Genomic DNA, 22025 nt, shown 5'->3' with positions numbered 1-22025 from the left:
CTTTCTATATTTCTTAGTTTGTTTAAATTTACTCAAGAAGAGCCTAATCAAATCACTGTTCAGAAACACAATTAGCGTGCTACGTATGAGCTCGCTGCTTACCGAGGATTTGCTGTCAATATTTCCTAAAGATGCTTCTGCAGCATTTTTGTCCTTAGCCCACATTATGCTCTAAGTACAGTGATGCAGAAAAGAGGAATGTGGCAGAATTCATTTGCCTTCTTATTCAAACAAAAATGTTTATTAAACAGAGGAGAAACCACAGAGGAAAAAAAATCTTATTCGAGTGCATTTGCTGGAAATACTCTTCTCTTGACAGTCAAGGATTGGCACACAATGCATGACATATATACCACCTTCCCATGTAAGGGGGACTAAGTTATACCTGCAGAAGTCAGCACAGATGCAGGCAGAAATACTGAAGCATTAGAGTGAGTCTGGCCCAACCAGCAAGTCCCCTCAAGCAGCAGAGTACATTGGCTGGGCAGAAGACCTCATCACCCAGCTTGTGTAGCACTGCAGCTGTAGTGTACCCACAGGCCTCCATTGAACGAAGGATTAGATCCCAGCAAGTACCTTTTCCAGGAAGTCCTGTTCTTCACCTCAATAGGAAGTTCTCTGGGTTCTGTAAGCCATTTTTAAACAAATAATACCACAGAAAGTATTTACATACTTTGTGTTTTTATCTTCTCTTGTGTTTTTACGCTTATTCAAATAACATATGTTTGTTTTATTTGAGTCCAACGTACCATGCAAGTACCATATAGCCACTGCTGTAAAAACCCAGTAGAGGTGAGCCCTGGGCCAGTCCCCAGTGGTTTTGCTCTCCGTGGTCCACAGGCCCGGCTCTCCAGGCAGGACCTCAGCACCTTGAGAACATCTACCCAGGCGAAGTCAAAGTGTTATACCAGTAATGGCCCAACACATCTGTGACTGTTCTTCTGAATTCTGTCTTTTTTTTTTTTTTTCCAGTTTTTTGTTTTGGATGTTGTCATTAATTTCCGTCGCCTCAGTGAGGGAGATCTTTTCACTCAGTTACGAAAGATAGCCAAAATGGCAGAGAATGAAGAGGAAATGTTGCCTCCAATTGGCCTGCTGACAACAGATGGAAGAACAGAGTGGGCAGAGGCCAGGACAATCCTTATGAAAGGTTAGCAGCAGCAATCCCAGCTTTCTCTTCTTCATCTTCTTGCTCCTCTTCCTCCTCACCATCATTGCCTTTCTTTGCTGGGAGTGAACCTTACAGCAAATATAGGACTGAATGTGCAACCTCACTGCTGATTTTTTTTGGCAGGAGGAAACTCAATGCCTGTAATCATTCAGATGTACGTTACAAAGGAAACAGCAGATATGATTTGACCTTGTGGCTGTGTATGTTTAAGTGTTACGCCATGTAAATACCTCTCGTTCCATTTTCTGCTTTTCATCACATAAATTGCATTACATCAGATTTTGTGATTTGTCTCTTTCTTCATATCCATTATGTACCAATAGGAGTGATGTACCCTCAGCTTTTGGCAACTATTAGATGTTTTTCATCTCATCTAACAAAGGCATGTAAACGTTAAGCATCTATTTAATCTAGCTGTGTACTCTCTCTAGTCAATGGAGAAAAAAGAGAAACTACAAAGACTGATTCACCCAAATCTTACGTATCTAAGAAAGGTGACACCAATTATAATTTGGGGATAGTTACCTCTCTCTTCCAACAACAGACAGCATTTAGCTGGACTTTGGAGGCCCGACTTTGAAACAGATGAAAATAAAGGGTGGAATCAGTCATCTCTATTGCTTCACACCTTAGATATTTCACCTTGAAGCTAAATGATGTAAATACCCTATTTTTATCCTTTTAGATGACTTAGGTATTCATTTTTCCCCTGTGAAAAAATGTTAACTCAACTCTTTATTCCCAACTCAGTAATGCCACAGAAAAGTTTGCCGTTTTACCAACGCCATGGAATATACGAGAGCTGCCTATAGTCTCAAAACTTTTTTAGCATCCCAAGGAAGATACTCCCTTTTCCTATTCAAAGTTCTCTGTGCTTATTAGGGCGTTATATATGTTACTATATACACCTGCTCCTGACTGATATTACAGATTAACAATAGATAACAAAGACAATAGTAATTCTTCTGCAAGGCTACATAGTCTATAAACAATGAGAGGTTATTAAACTTTTAACTGATGAATGATACCAGAATGCATAAACCAGAAGATTCTCTGGCTTTCCTAAAATCTGCATGTTAGAACTACAGAGCATCTATCCCACTGTGTTCTCCTCACGCTCAGTCAGTCAGGTTGTAACACAGTAGCTTAAAGAAAGTTAACAGATAAAGAAAGTTAACAGAGGAAATACGATTTTTTCCCCCTGTTAAAATAACAAGATCCCAACCTGGTGCAATTTGCAGGGTATGACACTCCTGTACTAGTGAGTGCTGGTGCTGATGAATTCTGGTGTGTGTACTCTCACGATTAAGGATGCTCAGAAAGTGCCTTTTAAGACAGGTGACTCGGAGGCACCTTCTAGCTTACCTCTGTTAAAGCAATGAGATTCATTCCGTGAACAGGGAAAATTAGATATTCAGAGCTGCAAGGCATGACATTACGGCTAAAATCCACTTGTGTTGAAGAATGTTACCTCTCTGGATTGACACTGGATACTATTTCTCTGAAATGCTTGGCTCTAATTTGACTCTCTAAGATTCTCGTTTGCTTTTAAGTCCATTAATGCTGCATAGCCAGGCCCTGTCTGTTTAGCTGCTTTGGTTGTCAAACCTCCTGCTGGTAGAGCTCTCACTCTCAGGAGCTCCACTTCTTTGTCCCCCTGCTCAGCAAAAGTTTTGCTTGTGCTTCTCAAATAATCAGCAGAATTAGAAGGTCTAACAAACCTGAAAGAAACTTCTCTGGATGGGGAGGTTACTTCAGCATCAAAGAGGAGCCAAGCAAATAGGATGTTAGGCAAGGCTAGAAGGGAAACCTTCAAAACTGCCGGCCCCAGTGGGGGCTGGCACACCTTACTCCTTGAATTGCTGGAACATGTGTGGACATCATTCTGCCCCTGCCACTCTACATGCAACTTCAGACTTGTGAGTGTTTTCCTGTTCTTAGCTCCATACTAGCAGAGTCCAGACCCCGATGATGCACAAAGGTGTTAACCAAGTAAAAGCCATCCTCTCTATCTACACGTGCTAAGTTCATCTTCTGCCCTCAAAGATGACGCTCATAATTTTGAAGAGCTGGCATCAAAACTCAAAATTACCTCCTTTATTTTCTTCTCCCATTTGGATCAATATTTCACTCTTTCGGTATAAGGCTATTGTTAATTATATGAAGGAAAAAAAGCAGATGTATTTTCTTCTGAATCTCCTTTCTACCCACACAAAATTTTGTCAGGGTCATAGCTTCTCTGAGATCATGAGTGCCTACACATCATCAGTAGGGTAAATTAATTTGGAACTACAGTCAGTGTTCAATTTCTTCATAATCCATTACATAGCCTAAAATAAATCATAGGTTCACAGGAGAAATTCATTTCATGCATTTTTACAGGAGAACAGACTGTTTTCAGTCAGTTGTGGTCATTTAAAGCAAAAAAGTTGGGGATTGTCTCACTGAAAATGGGTTCACATTCTATTCAATAGACACATAATACTGAATAACTAAGTACTATTTGGGTTGATTAAAAAGTAATCATCACTGAAGAGTGAATTCCATTGAAGTATTTCATTGAAACATCACCAGCTTCAACAAACCTATAGTCAGGACACTAGAAACCAGCATTAAAAAAATATTTGCTTTCTTTAGATCATAAACGCTTTTCCTTCATTTTCTGTCTGCTCTTTTTTGTTCTTGTGTCCAGGCCTCATTTGACTTCTAATTTCCACTTTCTGCACATGTTAAGCCTGGGTTAACAGACAATAAGCACTTTCCTATTGCATATATGCCAAGCATACTGTTTCCATTTCACACCTATCATTTCATCTGTTCTTATTGCTTTCTACTCACATCAAATAACTCATTCTTTGATTACAGTGTACTTCTAACAAGACAACAAAATTACTAGTGGTTATAAACAATACCAGATTTGCAGTCACTAAACTCAATTTTGTGACTCAGTGAACTTGGCACAGTAGATCCAATGCCAACAAGAGTAGTGGTTTGTCACCATCTTGTTAATCCATGTTACTTTCTTAGCTCTTACTTAGAGCTGGAAAGTTGTCTATGTAGACAGTAATTCTCTGAGGCAATCTCAGTGTGCAGAAAGCAAAACAAAATGAGATTTCAAAAAATATTGTTATTTGCTTTTCACTGTCTAAGCCTATAATACGGTACCAGTTTCATCTTCAGGCTTTTTTTCTCTCCATCTTTTTTTTTAAAGCAGGGAAGAGAAAGATTCCTGTATTTTAATGAAAACCAAGATAAACACCTAATCATTTATTTTCAGGCTGCACCTTTGGATAAAACAGTGAATACACCTTGACACGTGCAGCTAAATAATGTTTGCAATCCCATGTCATCTTAAAGAAAAAAAGGGAAAAAATCAGCAAAAACTAATAGAACCATCTCAGTGGTGTTTCTGGATTACTTGGCATTTGCCAAAATATTCATTTTAATGATGAAGCAAATCAACTTAGTTACGCAGCTGAAAAAAACAGACTCTGCACTAGCAAAAGGATCTAAGCAGGGATCCCATCCTAGGCCACTTGCATTAGTACAGCTCCTCTAAATACAACAACGCTTTGCTGTTACATATGTTTACAAGACTCAACAGACCGTTTTTCTTCCTTATCAGTGATGAAATGTTAGAGTCATAGAATATCCTGAGTTGGAAGGGTCCCTCAAGGATCACTGAATCCAACTCCTGTTGTTCTTACAACAGTAACTAACAGGGATAGAAAAGCCACTGGTGAAGCAGTATGAGGTGGAAGGAATCACTCCACAACTGCTCCGTACTGGGCCAGAAAAGAGGATGGTTCAGGAAGGAAAGGACAAACAGCAGCCTGTAGAGCTTACAAAGGAGACATATGCTTGCATAGACAACAAGTAGAGGGAAGGTCTTCTAAGTGAGGAAATTTTAAAGGAATGGTGATAAACACAGACATCTTTGATTTATAAATACAGTCAGTATTTTAACTGTATTCAGGCTGCATAATTAGCCCACTCTCCTGAGTATAGGGGCTGCTGCTGTCTCATGCCTACCGTATCTGAATTCAATTCCAGACTTTTTTTGCATTTTTTTCCTTTTTAAAGTAAAACCCCAGAACCTCAACAAAGCAGAAGTTGACTGGCCAAGTCAATGTATTAATGTATTCATGTGCATTAGAAGAAAAAAAAAAAAAAAAAAAAAAAAAAAAAAAAAAAAAAAAAACACTTCTTGCAGGGGTTTAGGCTTTTTCTAGTGCTTCTCTGTTTCAGCTCTTTCTGAAAGATTTATTTCCCATATCTAGTCATGGTTCTTGAGATCCTGTGCATCTCATTGCTTGATATGATAATTTTGTGAGTGTTTGATCAGCTCTCTGAACATGCCTGGTTTGTCTGTAAGGACATCTTTCAACTGCTTTCCTGTTTCTAGCAAATCTTAATTTTATTCACTGTAATACCTGCAATCAAGCTACCCTGAAGCCATATGTCAGCAAAAGGGCTTTATATCTGTCAGTGATGTGAGGGCAGCAGACACAATACAATATCTATAAACCCATCAGATAAAATAAAGCAGGGCACTGTGCAAACTGTGAGCACTTTGTAAATCACTATCCAGTTTTTCCTTGAAGATGCCTGTCCACAAATACCAGCAGCTTGTGTATACAGGGCTACATTCATTCACACAGCCCTTTTCAGCCTTTGTGTTTGTGAGCCCAGAGCATCTATGGAATAAATACCACCATTACTCTCAGACGAACAAGTGTCATGTACTAAAAGAACTTTATGGCCGAGAGGATAGGGACACTTATCCTTTATAAAGCTTCTGAATGCCTTAGAAGACAACTAACAGGGCCACCAGTGTTTCACATGTTGCAGGGAAGCACAGGTCACTGGCATCTGGTGCAGAAACTTCAGCCTATGTGCTCACAGGAACCAGGAAATCAATTACAGGTTCCTGGCTCAAGTCATTCTAGGAGGTGGCAGGAACACCAGGTGCCTTCCCTAGGACTCTGCTTCCATGGGCAGGAGCAGACGAGGTACTGTGTGCCCATGTTCCACACAGCCTGCAGGAAGCCAGGCTGGCCACCTCTGTCCCTCAGGGTCCCTGGCTGCCAGTGCTCCCTTGCAGGAGCCAACAACAAACAGCAAGAGACATCACCTTTCCATAACCCGCAAGAGGCTACAACTCCCTGCTTCCTTCCCAGCCTGCCCTTCCTTCCCTATCACCTGCCTTTCCTTCTCGTCGCCTTTGACAATTATTGCATATTTGCACTTTTTTCTGTACTGAGTCTGAAGAATGACCCTGCATATCAAGCACGTGTTGCTTTCTAGCTCGTCACTAACCTACGTTACTCATTTCTAAAAGGACTCTTTTTTTTTTTTAAACATTGAAAAATGCTTTTCTTTTAGAGGATCAAACTACTTTTCATATTTGCAAAACTAAGAAACATGTACATTTTGAGATTGCTCCATATTTCAAATGCATCTCCTGAACTGAGCACAGATTTGCTGAACTTAGAACAGACTTGCAAGAAATTTTGATCAATCTGAATTCATATCTTTAGTTAAAAACATTTTCAAGCAAACATTTTCATGAAATCTGGCAAAAAACAACAGATGAAAGCTGATCCGTAAAGAGCAGAAGGAACTTTAACTCAATGTTTAAAAGTCCTTTATCCTTTGATCTTGTTAACAACCATTTAACAGCAATTAATGATGTTACATGCTTTTGAAGAAAACAAGTCTTTGTTATAGGCTCCACACTTCTATCCTTTCAATTATGAGCTGTATTAAGTCCTCAGAATTAAATAATTCCTGTGCCTCAAGCTGGCCCTCAGAAGCACAGCAAACATTTACCTTTACATTTTACTCAGAAGCAGCCAGAAAAAGCACGTTATATTCAGAAACACACAAATGATAGTGGGGAAGTGGAAGGTGGCAACTGATGGTGTCACAACCTTATCCATGTGATACAGGAAGTTCACCCTGTCCAGGGGTTATTTGCATTGCAACAATAAATGATCAGTGATAAAAGAGTTAAAAGTTTTGATGCAAGAACAACACAAAACCAACACGGGCCCTGCTGTTTCTTGTCCAGAAAAGGGTTTTAATGTGAGAACAGCAAAAAGCAGCATAGGTCCTACTGCTCCACAGCAGAATACCACAGCATTGCAGCAATAGCATGAGCTCTGATATTCTCCATTTTCCACCTGTCCTCTCTGTAACTGTTACATATAAAATAAATAACCAGCGCTTGCTATAAGAGCAAAATCAATCTATTTGGTTGTATTAGTACTTCAGGAAATTAATGCCAGAAAGTGGACATTACGGAATCATATTGAATCACAACAAAGTTAACACATGAATGAATGCCTTGGGGTAATGACTCTTTGCACCAAGGATATTCTGCTGTTGAGAGCTCTGCAGACAGCAGCTCACGGCAGAGTGAGAGTGAGATCTTTAATGCTGTCCAAGGTAGCAGGTTCCCCAGCCAGTCTTGCACTACAGGTAAGAAGATGTGAACGTTTCACTCTTTTATCTCCAGACTCCACTAACCGTGACTCTCTTGATATGATTGAACGATGCATATGCCTGGTGTGCCTGGACAGCCCGAGCGGGGTGGAACTCAGTGATACAAACATGGCATTGCAACTGCTACATGGGGGAGGCTACCATAAAAACGGGGCCAATCGCTGGTATGACAAACCTATGCAGGTAAAAACCTTACAGTACTATGATATTACTTGCACGTGGCAAAGAACTTCAGTTGTGCTTGTGGTAGGGACCACTTAGAAGCACATGGGAGAGAGAGGGAGGTGGTGTCTGCATCCACCAGGCAGGGCTGGTGCTCCCTGTGGGGCAGGGGAAGCAGACCTACTGCCTCACTGGCTGGGGGTCTTCAACACAGGGACACTTTCACCTCCCACGAGGTTGGTGTTTGCGCATGAGGAGGCAGGGAGATAGACAGACATACAGATAGGCAGACTTCTAATAAAAAGCAGTACACATTTATTATAATCAATCAAGTGAAAAAAAAATGCTGGACAAACAGTCCAAAACAAAACAGAAAAGCACAATAGCTTTCCCTGATTTCTCTTCTTACACATTTTCCCTACATCCTAGAAATGCTACTGTTTGTAATTTAGTCTGTGTTTAAGTTAGTATTAAGTTCCACTTAACAGACTGCATGTTCATTTAATAACATTCTTGCCAAGGCTTTCCTGGAAGTGTTGATTTCTCAAGCCTCTTTCCCAATCAAGCTTTGATTGTCATATTTGAAAGTGTCACATTGTTATTTTCAGTTTGCAATAGACTCAGGGTGAAGCAATGTATTAATCTCCAACTGTCAACACTGTTGACACCTCATGAAAAATTGAAAAAACCTTGACTGATCCACTGATTGCGCAATGCTGGTTGTTTTTGCCATATCTAAGAACGGCAACATGAAAAGAGAGACCACTAAACAAATTTCATTTGCACTGATTTATCCTAGCGCAAATCTATTTCAGTAGTCATTCCTGATTTATGCCACTGCAAATGACATCGTTAGCAGACTCCAGTGCTGTGTTTTTAAAGAATGAAATATTTGTCTTTAAGACCCATTTGTCTGCGGTTAGACTCCTCTGTTATTTGCAGGGCCACTAGTTAAGATGTTTCAAGAAGATGAGAATAAACAAGCCCTTATTTTCATTTACTGTCAGAACATAGTGGGAAACAAATACATTTGCATAGTGTGCAGGAGCGCTGCACCTGGTGCGATGTATGCAGGCCAGAAGTAGTTCAAAGGTGAAGAGAAATTGTTCGGGGGAAAAAGATCCCATTTTCTTTCATGCAAATAGAGATTTCATAGATAGCCGTTTCCACAGAAAGACTTGCTCTTTCCCTCCATACCCTTCTTCAGCTTTGCAGTAAGGCATCAGGAAACATCCAGGTAAACTTTCTGCATCACACACACACTCTGAAAGCCTCATGGAAACTACTGGAGACCAAGGAGGCAGGATGTGCACATGAGGACAAATTTACAGAGTGAGCTGAGTGTGAAAAGTCCAGCCAGAGATGCTTCAGAAGAAGGGGGGTGGAGGATAAAGAAAAAAGTCAGGAAACATGAGACAGGTTGCAGTTTGCTCTGAGACATTGGCTGTTGTTTGAGGTGCAGAAATAACTGACTACATGAGGGTATCACTAACTCGCAGTGCAGCAGTTATACCAGTATGCAATGAAATCAAGGAGGATGAGGGGAATGAAGAAAACACCACCAGAAACACAAAGAGGAAGCAGGACATTAAAACAAGCCATGAGAAAGCTATCAAACAAGGATGAGCTTGCTCACTTGATACAAAAATTGTAATAAAATGTGATACTAAGGGACTTCCCAGGTAAAGTAGTTGCATTACTCCCAGCTGGGGAAGAAAGTCAGCCTGTTTTTTGTGAAGTTTTTAATTTGTTTTTTAGTGACTGGGGTTTTCAGTACCATAAAGCAGATGCTAAATCCAATGTCCAGATTACAATGGTCATTTACCAAAGTTTACATTCTCATTGGCCTCAGTCCAAAACAGCAGCATGAAAGGGATCGAACGTAAAGACTTTCACAGGACAAGAAAGTCTCCCATGATAAGTCTGTAAGTGTCCCACTGATCTTTAAGTCAAGGAAGTCCTTGAAGCGAGCAATGACAACATCACTTTTTAGATTGCCATCATGAGTAACCTATGATTTATTCACTACATATTTTGCACTTGTTCTCTCCTTTACTTAGTTTGTGGTAGGAAGAGACGGAGTCTGTGGTACCGTGTGTGAACACTCCCCTTTCGATGGCATCGTACTGGTGCAGTGCACTGAACACCTGCTCAAGCACATGTGAGTCCCCTCTCAGTGCAGCAACTACCCCAGGAAGCTTCTGCCAGTGGCAAATTTCCCCTGGTGCACAGGGCCACTAAGCCCTGTTCAGCTGCTGGAAACTAGTCACTCACCTGCTAAAAAAGCCATGTTTGACAAATAGACTCTCACTGTGAGCTTAATGACTTTTCTCTCACATACTAACAGGAAAGAAAGCTCCAAGAAATTAGTCCGAGCTGATTCAGTAAGCGAGCTTCCTGCTCCACGGAGACTAAGATGGAAATGTTCCCCTGAAATTCAGGCACACTTGGCATCATCAGCAGAAAAACTCCAAAGGTAGCACATAATCCTCAATTTTTTCAATGACTGCAAACTGGGAGCTACCCAGCACAGTGTGAGCAGGGATGGATTTTCCCACAGAGGGCCCCCCCTGCCCTCCTACTCCTACTCTTCCCAAACACAGCTAAGCACGGGCATACCTAGCATCTCGTAGCGGAATGGTACCCTATTGGGCTGGGGCTACTTCATGGTGTTCAGGAATTGCAGTGCCATTGTTGTCCTGTCACTTAAATACTAGGAAAAGTAACCACCACTGGTTTAAAAAAAAAAAAAAAAAAAAAAAAAGAAAAGAAAAAAGTCTTGTCTGCACAGGATGCAAATGGTACAGGACCTCTGTTTTTACGGGTACATTTTATGGGTTTGACCTTACTAAAGCAGAGGACATGGCAAGGGGGATAAGTATATGGGACAGTAGACTACAACTGGTTTGAATAAACAATTTGAATTCAGGAATTTTATTTGTTTACATCCATGTTGCTCCTACAAAGGTTAGTTCTTCTGATTGTGTTTCCAGACTGTAAAAGATTTGCATGATTTGAGGGGGTGGGAGGATAAAGAGATTTTCTTCAAATTATTTAGATCACAGGCCTGAGTGCTGATGTGAACTCTCTGTACAGAATTAACACAATGATATGATCGGCTGTATGTCCAGTGCATTGGACAAAGTGGCTAGAAGCATACAGGAAAGTATGCAAACATTCAGAATGCAGAGTAATTCCTTTTTGTTTCTAAATAAAGGTAGTAGTCCTCTAAATTGAAACTTATGAGGAGCTCATGGCCTCCATCAGGTTTTTAACTGACCCATTTCTCACACTTGTAAATCTTAAAGAAATTTGTCCTGAACAAAGGAGGCCCTGACTTAGGCTTCAGGAGTGAAAACACTAGGTTTAAAAAAAAAAAAAAAAACAGGGGGGGGGGTGGGGGGGGGGTGCTGGGTAGGAATGTTACGCAGATGACCCTGAGTACCACAGCTCACTTTAAGGCCGCAGATTACAAACCCAGCCTAGGATCAGTACGAATAGAAGTCACTGACTAGGAAGAAGTCACCAAGGTCCAGGACTGTCCAAACAGCAGAAGCCCCCTCACCTCTGTGGGTCCAGGCAGGAACATTTCTCTGGGTTTTATTTAGTCTGAAATGGAATGTGAGATTCCTGCATTCCCCCCCACCCTGTGGTAACTGCCTCTACTTGTTTTCCAGGATGGTGAAAAATCTAGACTTTATTGCCTACAAGTTTGAAAGCTATGGAAAGGAGTTTATTAAGAAACAAAGGATTAGCCCAGATGCCTACATTCAAGTAGCACTTCAGCTGGCATTTTACAGGTAAGGTTAACTCAAACCAGATGAACAAGGTAGCAGGAGGGGAGAACTCACAACTGGTTGTTTATAGAGAGGGTCCAGTTTTTCCCAACACCCTAAAAAAATGCCCCCTGCATGGAAATGAATGATTTAACCTAACAACGGTAAGTCAGGCAGAATAGAAGTTGCCGCCCAGCTCTGGGACACAGCGTTCCTTTCCCTCACTGCCTTTCCCACTCTTTGCTCTGCCTTCCCATCCCTGTCTCCTCCAGACACCATTCCCAGCCACTGCCCTCCCCACAGCTGTCCTGGGCTTGGCACAGAGAAGAGGGTGAGGGATGTGGCAGGGAGTGGCAGAAAGTCCTACCACCCATGGCAACAGGAGCTGCTATGGAGTCCCAAAACCACTTCCTTGCCACTGAGGGTAGCTTGGGAGGAACCGTGGCAATAACCCATAGCTCCCTGCATACAAGTGCCCCCAACATATGCAGTGGGGTAAATTGCCCACAGGGAAAAACACTACTGCAGGATTTCAGATCAGAGTTCCTATACAGGACAGTAACTTCTGCTACTGCCTTCACAGGCATCCCAAGATTTAGTAATATCCTCTAATTTCCATGGTATTGTCAAAGTTAAAAGCTGCTTTATACATTGTCAGAACAGCTAATGCTCCAGGCTAGAGATCGGTTGCATGGTTTCCTGCAGAACAGCCTATTACATGAATAATTCTTTATCATGTCAAATTAAATCCTGAAGTGGTCTTTACCTAGCCAAAATGAACAGATGCCTAACACATTTTGTGTACTCCATAAAAATCTGTTAAACATCCATTTTGCGTATTCCATTGACCAAGCTCCAACAATGACCTGGTCCAAGACTTTCATCTGGATCTGAGCAATAATTTAAATCCCACATATGCAAAAAAGCCCCACAGCCTCAGGGACAGCTACATCATAACTGAGACCCCTGATTCTACTGGAAGTAGATAAGGCACACTCTGAAGCAAGGAACAGTAGCTATAGTCCTGGGTCCAAATTAAATAACAATCTGTGCTCTGTTTTATTTGCAATGTGGGTTTTCATTCCAGCTCGGTCTCAAAAAGCATGCTTTTCTCCTATTAATTTTCTGTTTTTTATTGACACTCAGAGTTCATTTTTCCTTGTTTTAAATAAAACATATTTCACTCCTATAAGTAAATGATTAATTACACAATTATTTTACGATGCAGTACAAATAAAACATTCCTTGAGATCTTTCAGTAGATTTTAGTTTTACTAGCCTTGTTTTTACACAGCAAGTCATTTTTTTACTGGCAATACATAACTAAAATGTAAACTGCTGCATGAAGCTCCTCATATTAGAGTTGAGTGAGCATTCATCTTTTTTAAGTTTCTTACTGAATTCTATCAGCATTAGGATGAATACTATATGCAAAAAATAAAATCATGGCTGTAACAGTAAAGTGTACCAAGCCTATATTTCCTTTAGTCCTTACGATGCCTTGGAAATAACTGGTCTTTGTTTTTCTTACTTCATTCTCTCAGATGCCACAGGAGACTTGTCCCTACCTATGAAAGCGCTTCCATACGCCGATTTGATGAGGGCAGAGTTGACAATATTAGGTCTGCCACCTCGGAAGCATTTGCTTTTGTAAAAGCAATGATTGATGACAAGTCAGCTCTATCGGTATGTTGGTCTGTCTCCTTCTGCCTTCCCTGGCAAAACCCTAAGCAAATATACATTCATGATCCCCAGTACCTCACTTTGTTAACTGAGAACTTAAAGGCCTAGCACTGAGTAACTGGCCTCACAGATTTTGCTCTTGGTGCAAACCAACTGTTATGCTAAATTTTTATTTTTTTATTTTTAACTTAAGCATATAAAGGATTCAATAGATAAGACATTGAAAGAAACAAAACATCTGATTTTAGACTTAATATTGCCTTCTGAATGTGCTATCACCAGATTCAATTCTAGAGAGATCTAGGCTGAACATGGAAAGTTCTGGGATCATTCACTATACTGCTGCACCAGGGGGAATGCCTGGCTGGCCCCCTGCAGTAGGTAGCTCTGCAGCAGATCGCAGTGCGTGAAGTGACATAATTCACATGCTTGGATTTCAGTGGATAAGTTTTGGCTGATCTTTTGGGTTTTAAAGCTGTATTTCTGCCACATAGCGTTAGCTTTCAGGGCTCTCCAAGGGGACTGAACTTCCATGATGAAAAAGTTTCATCAGGCTAATGAAAAAAAATGCTCCAAACTGTCCTGACATCATTCTGCAAAAAGAACAATTGTTACCTTTCTTTGAGCCACCACCAGAAGCTGCCAGAGTCTGCCAGAAGCATGAGTACTCTGCATATTAGCTGGGCATGCAAAGAGGTTTGGCTGACAGAGCTGAGACTGTAGCTGCATGAACAGCTCCATGCCCCTGTCCCTCCTGTCGTCCCTGCAGAGCCTCCCTCAGCATCTCGCTGTGTGCCACTTCCACCCACTGCACTCTGATGCTGTACAGGGAATTTCCAGGCTGCTGTTTAGATGCAACATGCTGCCACAGTATAAATTATTTTGCAGAGCAAACCCAATCTAGTAGCATCAACTCACATTGCTGTTAGGTAGCATCAAACATAGCATCGCTAGAAGTAATGCCAGGCTGCAGACTAAGTGTAAATTAACAAACTGTTGTAAACCAAGCCCTAATACCCCAGAGAGTGAGGAAAAAATTATCCAGAGAAATAGTTATTGTTCCTCCATGGCTTTTTCAATCTCTTTCTGGTTACCACGTCCAGGATTTAGCTCATGATGAACATTTGAATAAGTTCCACGTTAAAGTAATAACTCAAAGGAAAGCAGAGGTAATTTCCTATGCTGAGTGGCTAATTCAGGACAGATCATGACCATGCCATCACACATTACAGTGACTACTGTGCAGAAGACAAGAGAAGGCTTGTGTTATTTGCTACTCGTGTCCCATCTGACTGCCCACAACACAGCTCATAATGGTATTTCATTAGAAGCTGGTGTCACCTTTGCACACTTTCCCCGCCCCCGCACAGTCAGGTACTCAGCATAGGCTCAGCCCCAACACAGGTACCTGCTGGCCAGCAGCACTCTGAGGAGGAGCCAGCCTGCTCCTGGTACACTGCTCTGCCAGATCCTTCTTGTTCCCTCCAATAATCTCTTTCCAACCTCCTTGGCCCACGACTTACTGACTTCTGCAGTTCTCCCAAAGCTTTGGCATTTCTCACTGTTTTACTACCCAAATCTAAGACTGTGCCCACTTTTAACAGTGTTCTAAATTGTATTGCTTCACACAAACAAGCAGAAGAATGCCATGCAAGTCCAGAGTGAGCTCAGTCTCACCCCCTGAATTTTCATGTTGCATGCCTTGGCAGTACCAAACACAGAGAATAATGGTTTAATTCTCCCTGAGAAATGTGCAAGCATAATGCAATCCAATCCAGCGATCATTCTTCTGGCTTCTTGTCCACTGAGATTCAAAGGATATAGAAACTGATTTGTAATTATTCTTTCCCAGTAACTTATATAATACAGAAATCTTTGTTGTGATTTGAGCATCTCTCTATCCAAAACTACATATATGTACAGCAATATATATAATATATAACTATATACATAACAATAATATGTATATATTGCAATCACAGATTCATGAAAAACAAAATTCACTTAACTCTATTCTAAGGTGACTTCTTTAGACCTGCAAATTGCCTCTGGATTTGAATGGATTCATTTTTAATTTTTTTTGGACAATGAGATGCATCACTTGGTTCAAGTATCCTTGGACTCCCCCAAAATACAGTTTGTTAATAGCCATTAATCCAAATCAAATTAAAAACAAATTTCCTATATGATGCTAATAAAAATGATTGTCAAATGATAGCTTGAACAGTCACCAAAGATTGATCGAGTCAGATTGATTCTCTAGAAGGAGAAATATCTCATGCATTTGACACTTGCTGTAAAAAAAAAAAAAAAAAACAGCATCTGACACTGCAGAGATTGCTTGAATAGCTGTAAATTAAACAGATTTAAAGACTGCATGTGGTAATTTAATCTCTCTAAGGGAACTAAGGCCTGAATCTAGCCCTATGAAAAAAATAGACTCTAACTTCGAAGGTCCCTGATGGTGGCCTTGAATTGTTTCTAAAATGATTTCTTTGTTCAAAAGATCATTCATCGTTCATAGGAGCTGAAGGCTCCCTGTTCATCTGTGGGCCCAGTCATTTCTGCCTGTTTCAGGGTCTCCCAAAGTTGCAGCATCTGATTCGATGTACATTTGACAGGATCTAAAATTTACTAGCTTGTTATTTGAAATCCAAGGCATCTGTGCAGGGTAGAACAGCCTTGAAAAATTCTAGATGCCCTTTCACACAGGGGAGTAATTTATTTTATTTTTTTTTTTGGACCAGCTAGTAAAATATCAGTAATAGTTTTCATTAATATCAATGTCATTGGCCAGATGAACCATGCTGGAGAAGATGCCTGGCTGTTTTGAAAACACTGAATTATACTCAGCAATTATTTTACTACTTCAGATGGAGTGGTTCAATTAGTAATAACCTACACACCCAAAATCCGTGGAAAGGAGCTGCAGATCTTTCCTTGACCTCAAACAAACCGCCACCAATGAGCCTGTTCAACCCTTGCACAGCCAGGCATGGTTACTGAGCAGGACACTGAATCCCCATGACTTTTCAGTTATAAGGAGTACTTACACCTGAGCAAGGAACAAAGGACATTTTGAGAGTGCCTGTTGTTTGGTTGCCGGTTAATTATTGGACAATGTGATTTCTTTAAGAGTTTAGGCAATAAGAGAGATATTTCAATTCCCCCAACAGGACTCCGAGAAGATGCAGAGATTTAAGGATGCAATTGCAGCTCAGACTAATTACACTATTCTGGTAAGTAAAATACTGTTTTGTCTGAATAAGAACTAGTTGTTTTTTCACCAAAAGTCTGAAGATACAATCATTAACTAAGCATCACAAAATGTACATATCTCTAAACCTTAAAATTATCCACTGTGTCACACGAACGTTTCTGATGACCCAAACACCCTCCAAATAACCATATTCACCTAAACTCACTTCCTGGAAAGCAAAATAACAGAATTCTGCAAAAAACATCAATGGCAAGACCACTACTCTTGACCACCTCACACATCTTGATCTGTCATGGAGCATGACCCTCTGTATTCATTGTATGCATGGGGAACGTGCATCTTTTAAACATTTATAATTTGTATCAATGTCATAATTAGGAGTCCCAGACATGAATTAGGATTCCACTAAGCTTTGTGCAGTACAAGTTAACAATTCAAAAATGGCTTTCACTGTAAAGAGTTTGCAATCAAAATATAACAACAGAGTGTTGGTTTTTTTTTTGTTTGTTTGTTTTGTTGTGGTATTGGTTTTTGTTTTCCGTTTTGTTTTGTTTGTTGAAAAAAGTATTGAAAGGTTTGCAATGCAGAACACTAACCAGATGAAATAAGCCTTTATTCTGTGCTTCTTGTGACCCTCATGAAGAATTAGCCATGCAGATAGCCAAGAAAAGTGGAAATGAGGTATTCTAAGATGAAGCAGTAACTGAACACCTTATCGTGAAAAAAGTAAGCAAGGCTTAAAAGCAATTGATTTCACTGCAGTGTAATACGCAGACAAAATAGAACTCCAATTTCAAAATCCAGATCCCCCAAATTTACAGGCTTTCATATCCATAAGCTATAACATTACATACAAGCTTTTGACAACTGTAACATATTCAGAGATGTTTGTTTTTTTCTCTTCAGAATGAACCAGTTGTTCATTTTCTTATGTTCCTCTTCCCTAGAGGTGAGAGGTCCTTATCTGGGACCTGGTCCTCAGCTGACAAAAGCAGTAATTTTGACTGAGTCAGTGGTCAGCAGCTGAGAATGCAGCTCCTCAGATTGTCCAGTATACTGGGCAAAGTGTAATTTATAAAAAGTGTCATTAACAATGAGGAAACAATTATAGTAAGTCTTTTAAAGACCTGAATGTAGTGTCTAACAAAAGGAAGAGACACTAAACTGATTATTTTTTCGCTGAATGGTATCAAATGCAACTCATTTTCTGCTGATTACAAATGAGACCATTCAGCCTGAGTAATGCTCCACATCCCACTGTGCCAGGACAAAGCACAGATTTCCTCTACAAACAACTTTGTCAAACCACTCATGAAATTAATACATGTTAATAACCAGCTATGTTAAGTGAATTTGCTACCCGTAGTTTTGCCTCAGACCATTGCCTAACAAACCCACAGTACTGATTGCTGTTTAACTACTCGTAATATTCAAGAAATCATTCACGTCCAGGGGTGGTTTCAGAGGTATACCCAGGGCACTGGAGAGGTGAAGTGTTGCTTTGAGGCAGGATTTATTCCTAGGACCGTGAAACAAAAGAACCAGGGAAGGAAAGCAGTTTTGTGTTTCAAGTATAATGCCAAGACCATGCCTTCTTGAAGCTAAGACACAACAACATCTCTAAAGCAGAGACAAGTAACTATCTCACCCGAACCATCTCAGAGAAATCACACAATGAACACAACATGCTGCAGATCTACTAGGTCACAACCGATGGATTTCCTGTATGACATCTCTTTAAATATATATATATACACACCTATATATATATGTTCTATAAAACCTTCCCTCCAAGTAATTTCTGTTCAAGAAAATGTTATAAAATTCACCCTCAAGTACAGCTCATGGGAAAATACTTAATTTTCCTATGGTGATTTTACTTATCTTTACATTTTAAAAGGCCTTTAGGTATTTCTTCTCACCAAGTGCCCCTTTCTTTGTCAGAATAGCAGATTTAATTGATGTGCATTTAAACTAGGGGCAAGACTTCCATGGTCTGACTAAATTGGGTGTAACAGACTGAAATGTAATAGCTCCTAAGAAAAACAAAAAAGTCTACTTCATAAAACAAAAAGCAATTTAATGATTTTATTTCCCCTTGTTAGGGCTTACTAGTAGCATTGCTATCTTAAATGTGGAGCTCTAAAATTCAATTTAGCACAGTTTTTTCCTATGCGTTGACTCACAGTTTATTTCGTTAGCCCGTCTCAGCCTCTCTTCAGACATGACATTGATCTATGTTGCAAAAATGTCATTGCTAACAGCCTTATAAATCTTGTGCGATAGCAAAATATTTCCTTTGATTATCAAGTCAGTTTCCCTCTATGGGAAAAAACAACATAAACACTACCCTGATGCATGCTACCTTTTGCAGCATCCTTGCTCCATCTGGGCTGATGAACAAATGGCCCCCTTCCCAATGGGTGCCTACTCCTTATTAAGCCAAATAAGATTATGCACTCCCAGCCCCTTGCTTCAGGCACTCATTAGTGGTTAAAATGATTCTCCTCTCAAGAGGAAAACCAAGCTTGTGCCTTTTATTTATTTATTTATTTTAATTCTCCCCTTAAGAGGAAAACTAGCTTGTTTTTTTTATTATTTTTATTTTTATTAAATCCTACCTGCTCTCTCTGGCTGCTTGTTTCCCTTGTTCTACATTTCCTTCCTACATGACTTTAGCCTGCTATCCAGGAATGAGCCACAGCTCAGTCCTTACAAACTGTGCCCTCTCCAGCAAGGATCAGCCCAGACTGAAGGATCATCTGAGGCAATTCCTGCCTGGTTGGATCAGCCCAGCACTCTTCTTCAGATGCCAACATTTTGACTTGGTTTCCTAAAGCAACAAAGCTCCCGTAACTGTACTGTCTGCCCACTCTTTCTACTGACTTTTGATCCCATTAGCCATCTTCAATCACATTTGCTAGCAGGGAAAGATCTTAAAGCTAATTAAATTCCTGAAGTCTACAGCGGGAGATAGCTAGACAGTAAACCCACAGGGGACAGACTTACTGCAGGGTTGGCACTAGTTAGCTCCTGACAGCTGGACACCAGCACGTCCCTATGCTTCCTACACTTGCTGTTTTCAATTGCCTCATTAGAGGGAGGGCTAAAGTAAGGGCTGCCCCTGAGATAATCCAGCTCTGCAATGAAAATGGAAATTGGGGCAGTGAATGAAACAGAGAAGACATCTGCACCCCTAATCCTAGTCTTCTCAAGTGGTGGAGAACACTAGCAGATCTGTGATAGAACGGGAGATCTATCCATTCTACACTTCAAACTGGATCTAACTTTTATATGGGCTCTGCACTGAGATGTAGTGGAATCAGAAAGACTTCCAGAGGTCCCTTCCAAATTAAGTTGTTCTGTGATCCCTAGTAAATCTGGTAGTAGACATCTACTAGATCTTTGGATCTAGCTTTTATGCAATGACAGACCTGCCAGAATGAGACCCAGGTAGTAAGGCAACAAAAGATTAATTTGTTCTTATTTGGAAGTGTTTTGAAACTTCCTTTCTTTTCTGCTCCCTTCAGCAGCTCTGAAAGCCCACTCCGTGATATTCACAGAGAATATTTGTTTGAGAAATTATGTGCACCTAGAACTCCAGATAACATCAGCACAAAACACATCTCCAGACCATCTCCTTCCTAATTTTTACATTTTCAAAGCACCATATGGACATCTAGTTACTGACCATTAGCAAAGCACACACTCTGAGCAATATCTGCACATTACTGGCATTACAACACTCAAGAAAAGTTCATCAGCTCTGAGCAGAAAGCAAGGCAGCAGCAGCCAGCAAAGCGCCTGCGTACTCAGTTAACTGCTGGTGTCTGTCATGTTGTACACAGGCTATTACTGGGATGGCAATAGACAATCATCTACTAGGCCTGAGAGAGGCGGCACAAGAACACTTCAAGGAACTGCCAGAGATATTTACAGATGAGACGTATTTGACAAGCAATCGATTCATCCTTTCAACCAGCCAGGTGAGTTTTTCCTATCCATTGGTCTTGCTAACCAAGGGCTAATTAATCTGTGTTCTGCCAGACCCTGTATCTCACAATGGGAACGATAGATTAATAAATAAATAAATAAATGCTAGTACCATCAAGAAATCTGCAAATTTTTTAATCCAGTTTTGTCTTGCTCTTCAAAATCAGCACAGTATCTACTGGCTGATCTAACTTCAGTATCTACTGAAGTTATCAGTTCACTAACAGCATCACAAAGCCCTTCCCAGAAATTCTGGAAATGCACACATACAAATTCAGTAAAATTTGTACAAGGGCTCGGTGTTTCCTCACTTCCCATACTATGTATCTTCCTGTTTCCTTTCTTTTCCTTCTTCCCCTGAGGTGCCAGCTCTAGTGGGAGTTCTGTTCCTGTGACTTGTACAGCCACAAGCCAGGCAGGCTGCCGCTCTGAGAAAGAAAAGCTAAAAGGCATGGGAAAATTTTACTCTTAAAAGTAGCTGTGTTAGAAATCTTCAAGAGCCTTCAGTTATTCAGTGTAAGACTGCAATCCGTGCAGACATGATTCTTAGATTTACAGACATTTTAGACAGTTGCGGATTTACAGTTCTGTGCAACTATACTAAGATACTCTAAGAGCGAACATTTCCTACATTTAATATTCTGAATAAGGAAACATCCTTTGTTGCATACAGCCTAAAAATTAAATGTTTCATTGCATATAGTAGCAATCCTAATGAAAGAAGAAATTTCTGCAGGAATTCATTTTCTGAAACACTAACCCAGCAGCATGGATTGGAACTATGCAACAAAAAAGACTTATAATATCATGCTACAGCATAAAGCCTTAATAAGTAATTTGATCTTGTCATAATGTTTGTAGGCTTGAGACATGAGTGAATGTAACCAACACCCTACTACATAAATTCTCCAAGAAACTATCCGTGAGCAAAGAGTGTTTCTGAATAGCTTTATGGCCTTCGGCTGTTGCGCAGCAAATTTATCTGACAATTCTATGGCTCTATTAGCAGGACTAATGGCTTGTTCTACACCATTAAAAAGCCAAATGTCATTTCTGAAGGCCCATGTGCACAAAGTCTGAAGCACAGATTTCTAACACATCTTTTATTTTCTCCAGGAGAAAGTGTTTCACTCCTGTATTATGCTAGGATTAAACTGAGGTGTAATGGAAATATAGCACCCAGATGCATTAAAATATGCTTTTACACAGCATCACAATTAATGAATACTAGGATTAGAATATAAATTATTATTAGAATATAAGCTCATATAGAAATGGATGATACTACTTTCTATAATTGATTACGCTCTTCACACTAGAAGGTTAACATAACCTTAAGATAACCTTATGAAATTACAAACCTTAGAAAAGTCTTATGCATCATGAGAATGTATCAAAATTACATACAGCCTTAAAAGTTCCTTATCTGTCAGGAACAAAGCTTATATATGTTAAATATCTGTATCAAGTGAGAAATGCATTTTATCCCCTTCAAATGATACCAACTCTCAGA

The 22025-nt window shown here is 40.2% G+C and overlaps 1 protein-coding gene across 1 annotated transcript in view; it reads left to right on the top strand.

Annotated features, from left to right (window-relative positions):
• Positions 1–22025, top strand: part of CHAT (choline O-acetyltransferase) — a 35131-nt gene that overhangs the window by 12637 nt on the left and 469 nt on the right. Inside the window, exons 7-14 of the mRNA XM_032191457.1 lie at positions 973–1150; positions 7692–7861; positions 9901–10001; positions 10188–10316; positions 11518–11640; positions 13161–13302; positions 16476–16538; positions 20368–20505. Of these exons, the coding sequence (XP_032047348.1) occupies positions 973–1150; positions 7692–7861; positions 9901–10001; positions 10188–10316; positions 11518–11640; positions 13161–13302; positions 16476–16538; positions 20368–20505 (1044 nt within the window). The remainder of the gene's footprint in view (positions 1–972; positions 1151–7691; positions 7862–9900; positions 10002–10187; positions 10317–11517; positions 11641–13160; positions 13303–16475; positions 16539–20367; positions 20506–22025) is intronic.

Source organism: Aythya fuligula, chromosome 7, assembly GCF_009819795.1.
Source record: "Aythya fuligula isolate bAytFul2 chromosome 7, bAytFul2.pri, whole genome shotgun sequence".
NCBI classification, from domain to species: Eukaryota; Metazoa; Chordata; class Aves; order Anseriformes; family Anatidae; genus Aythya; species Aythya fuligula.
The sequence above is the reverse complement of the archived record's forward strand: the minus strand, read 5'-3'. Positions and strand labels throughout refer to the sequence as shown.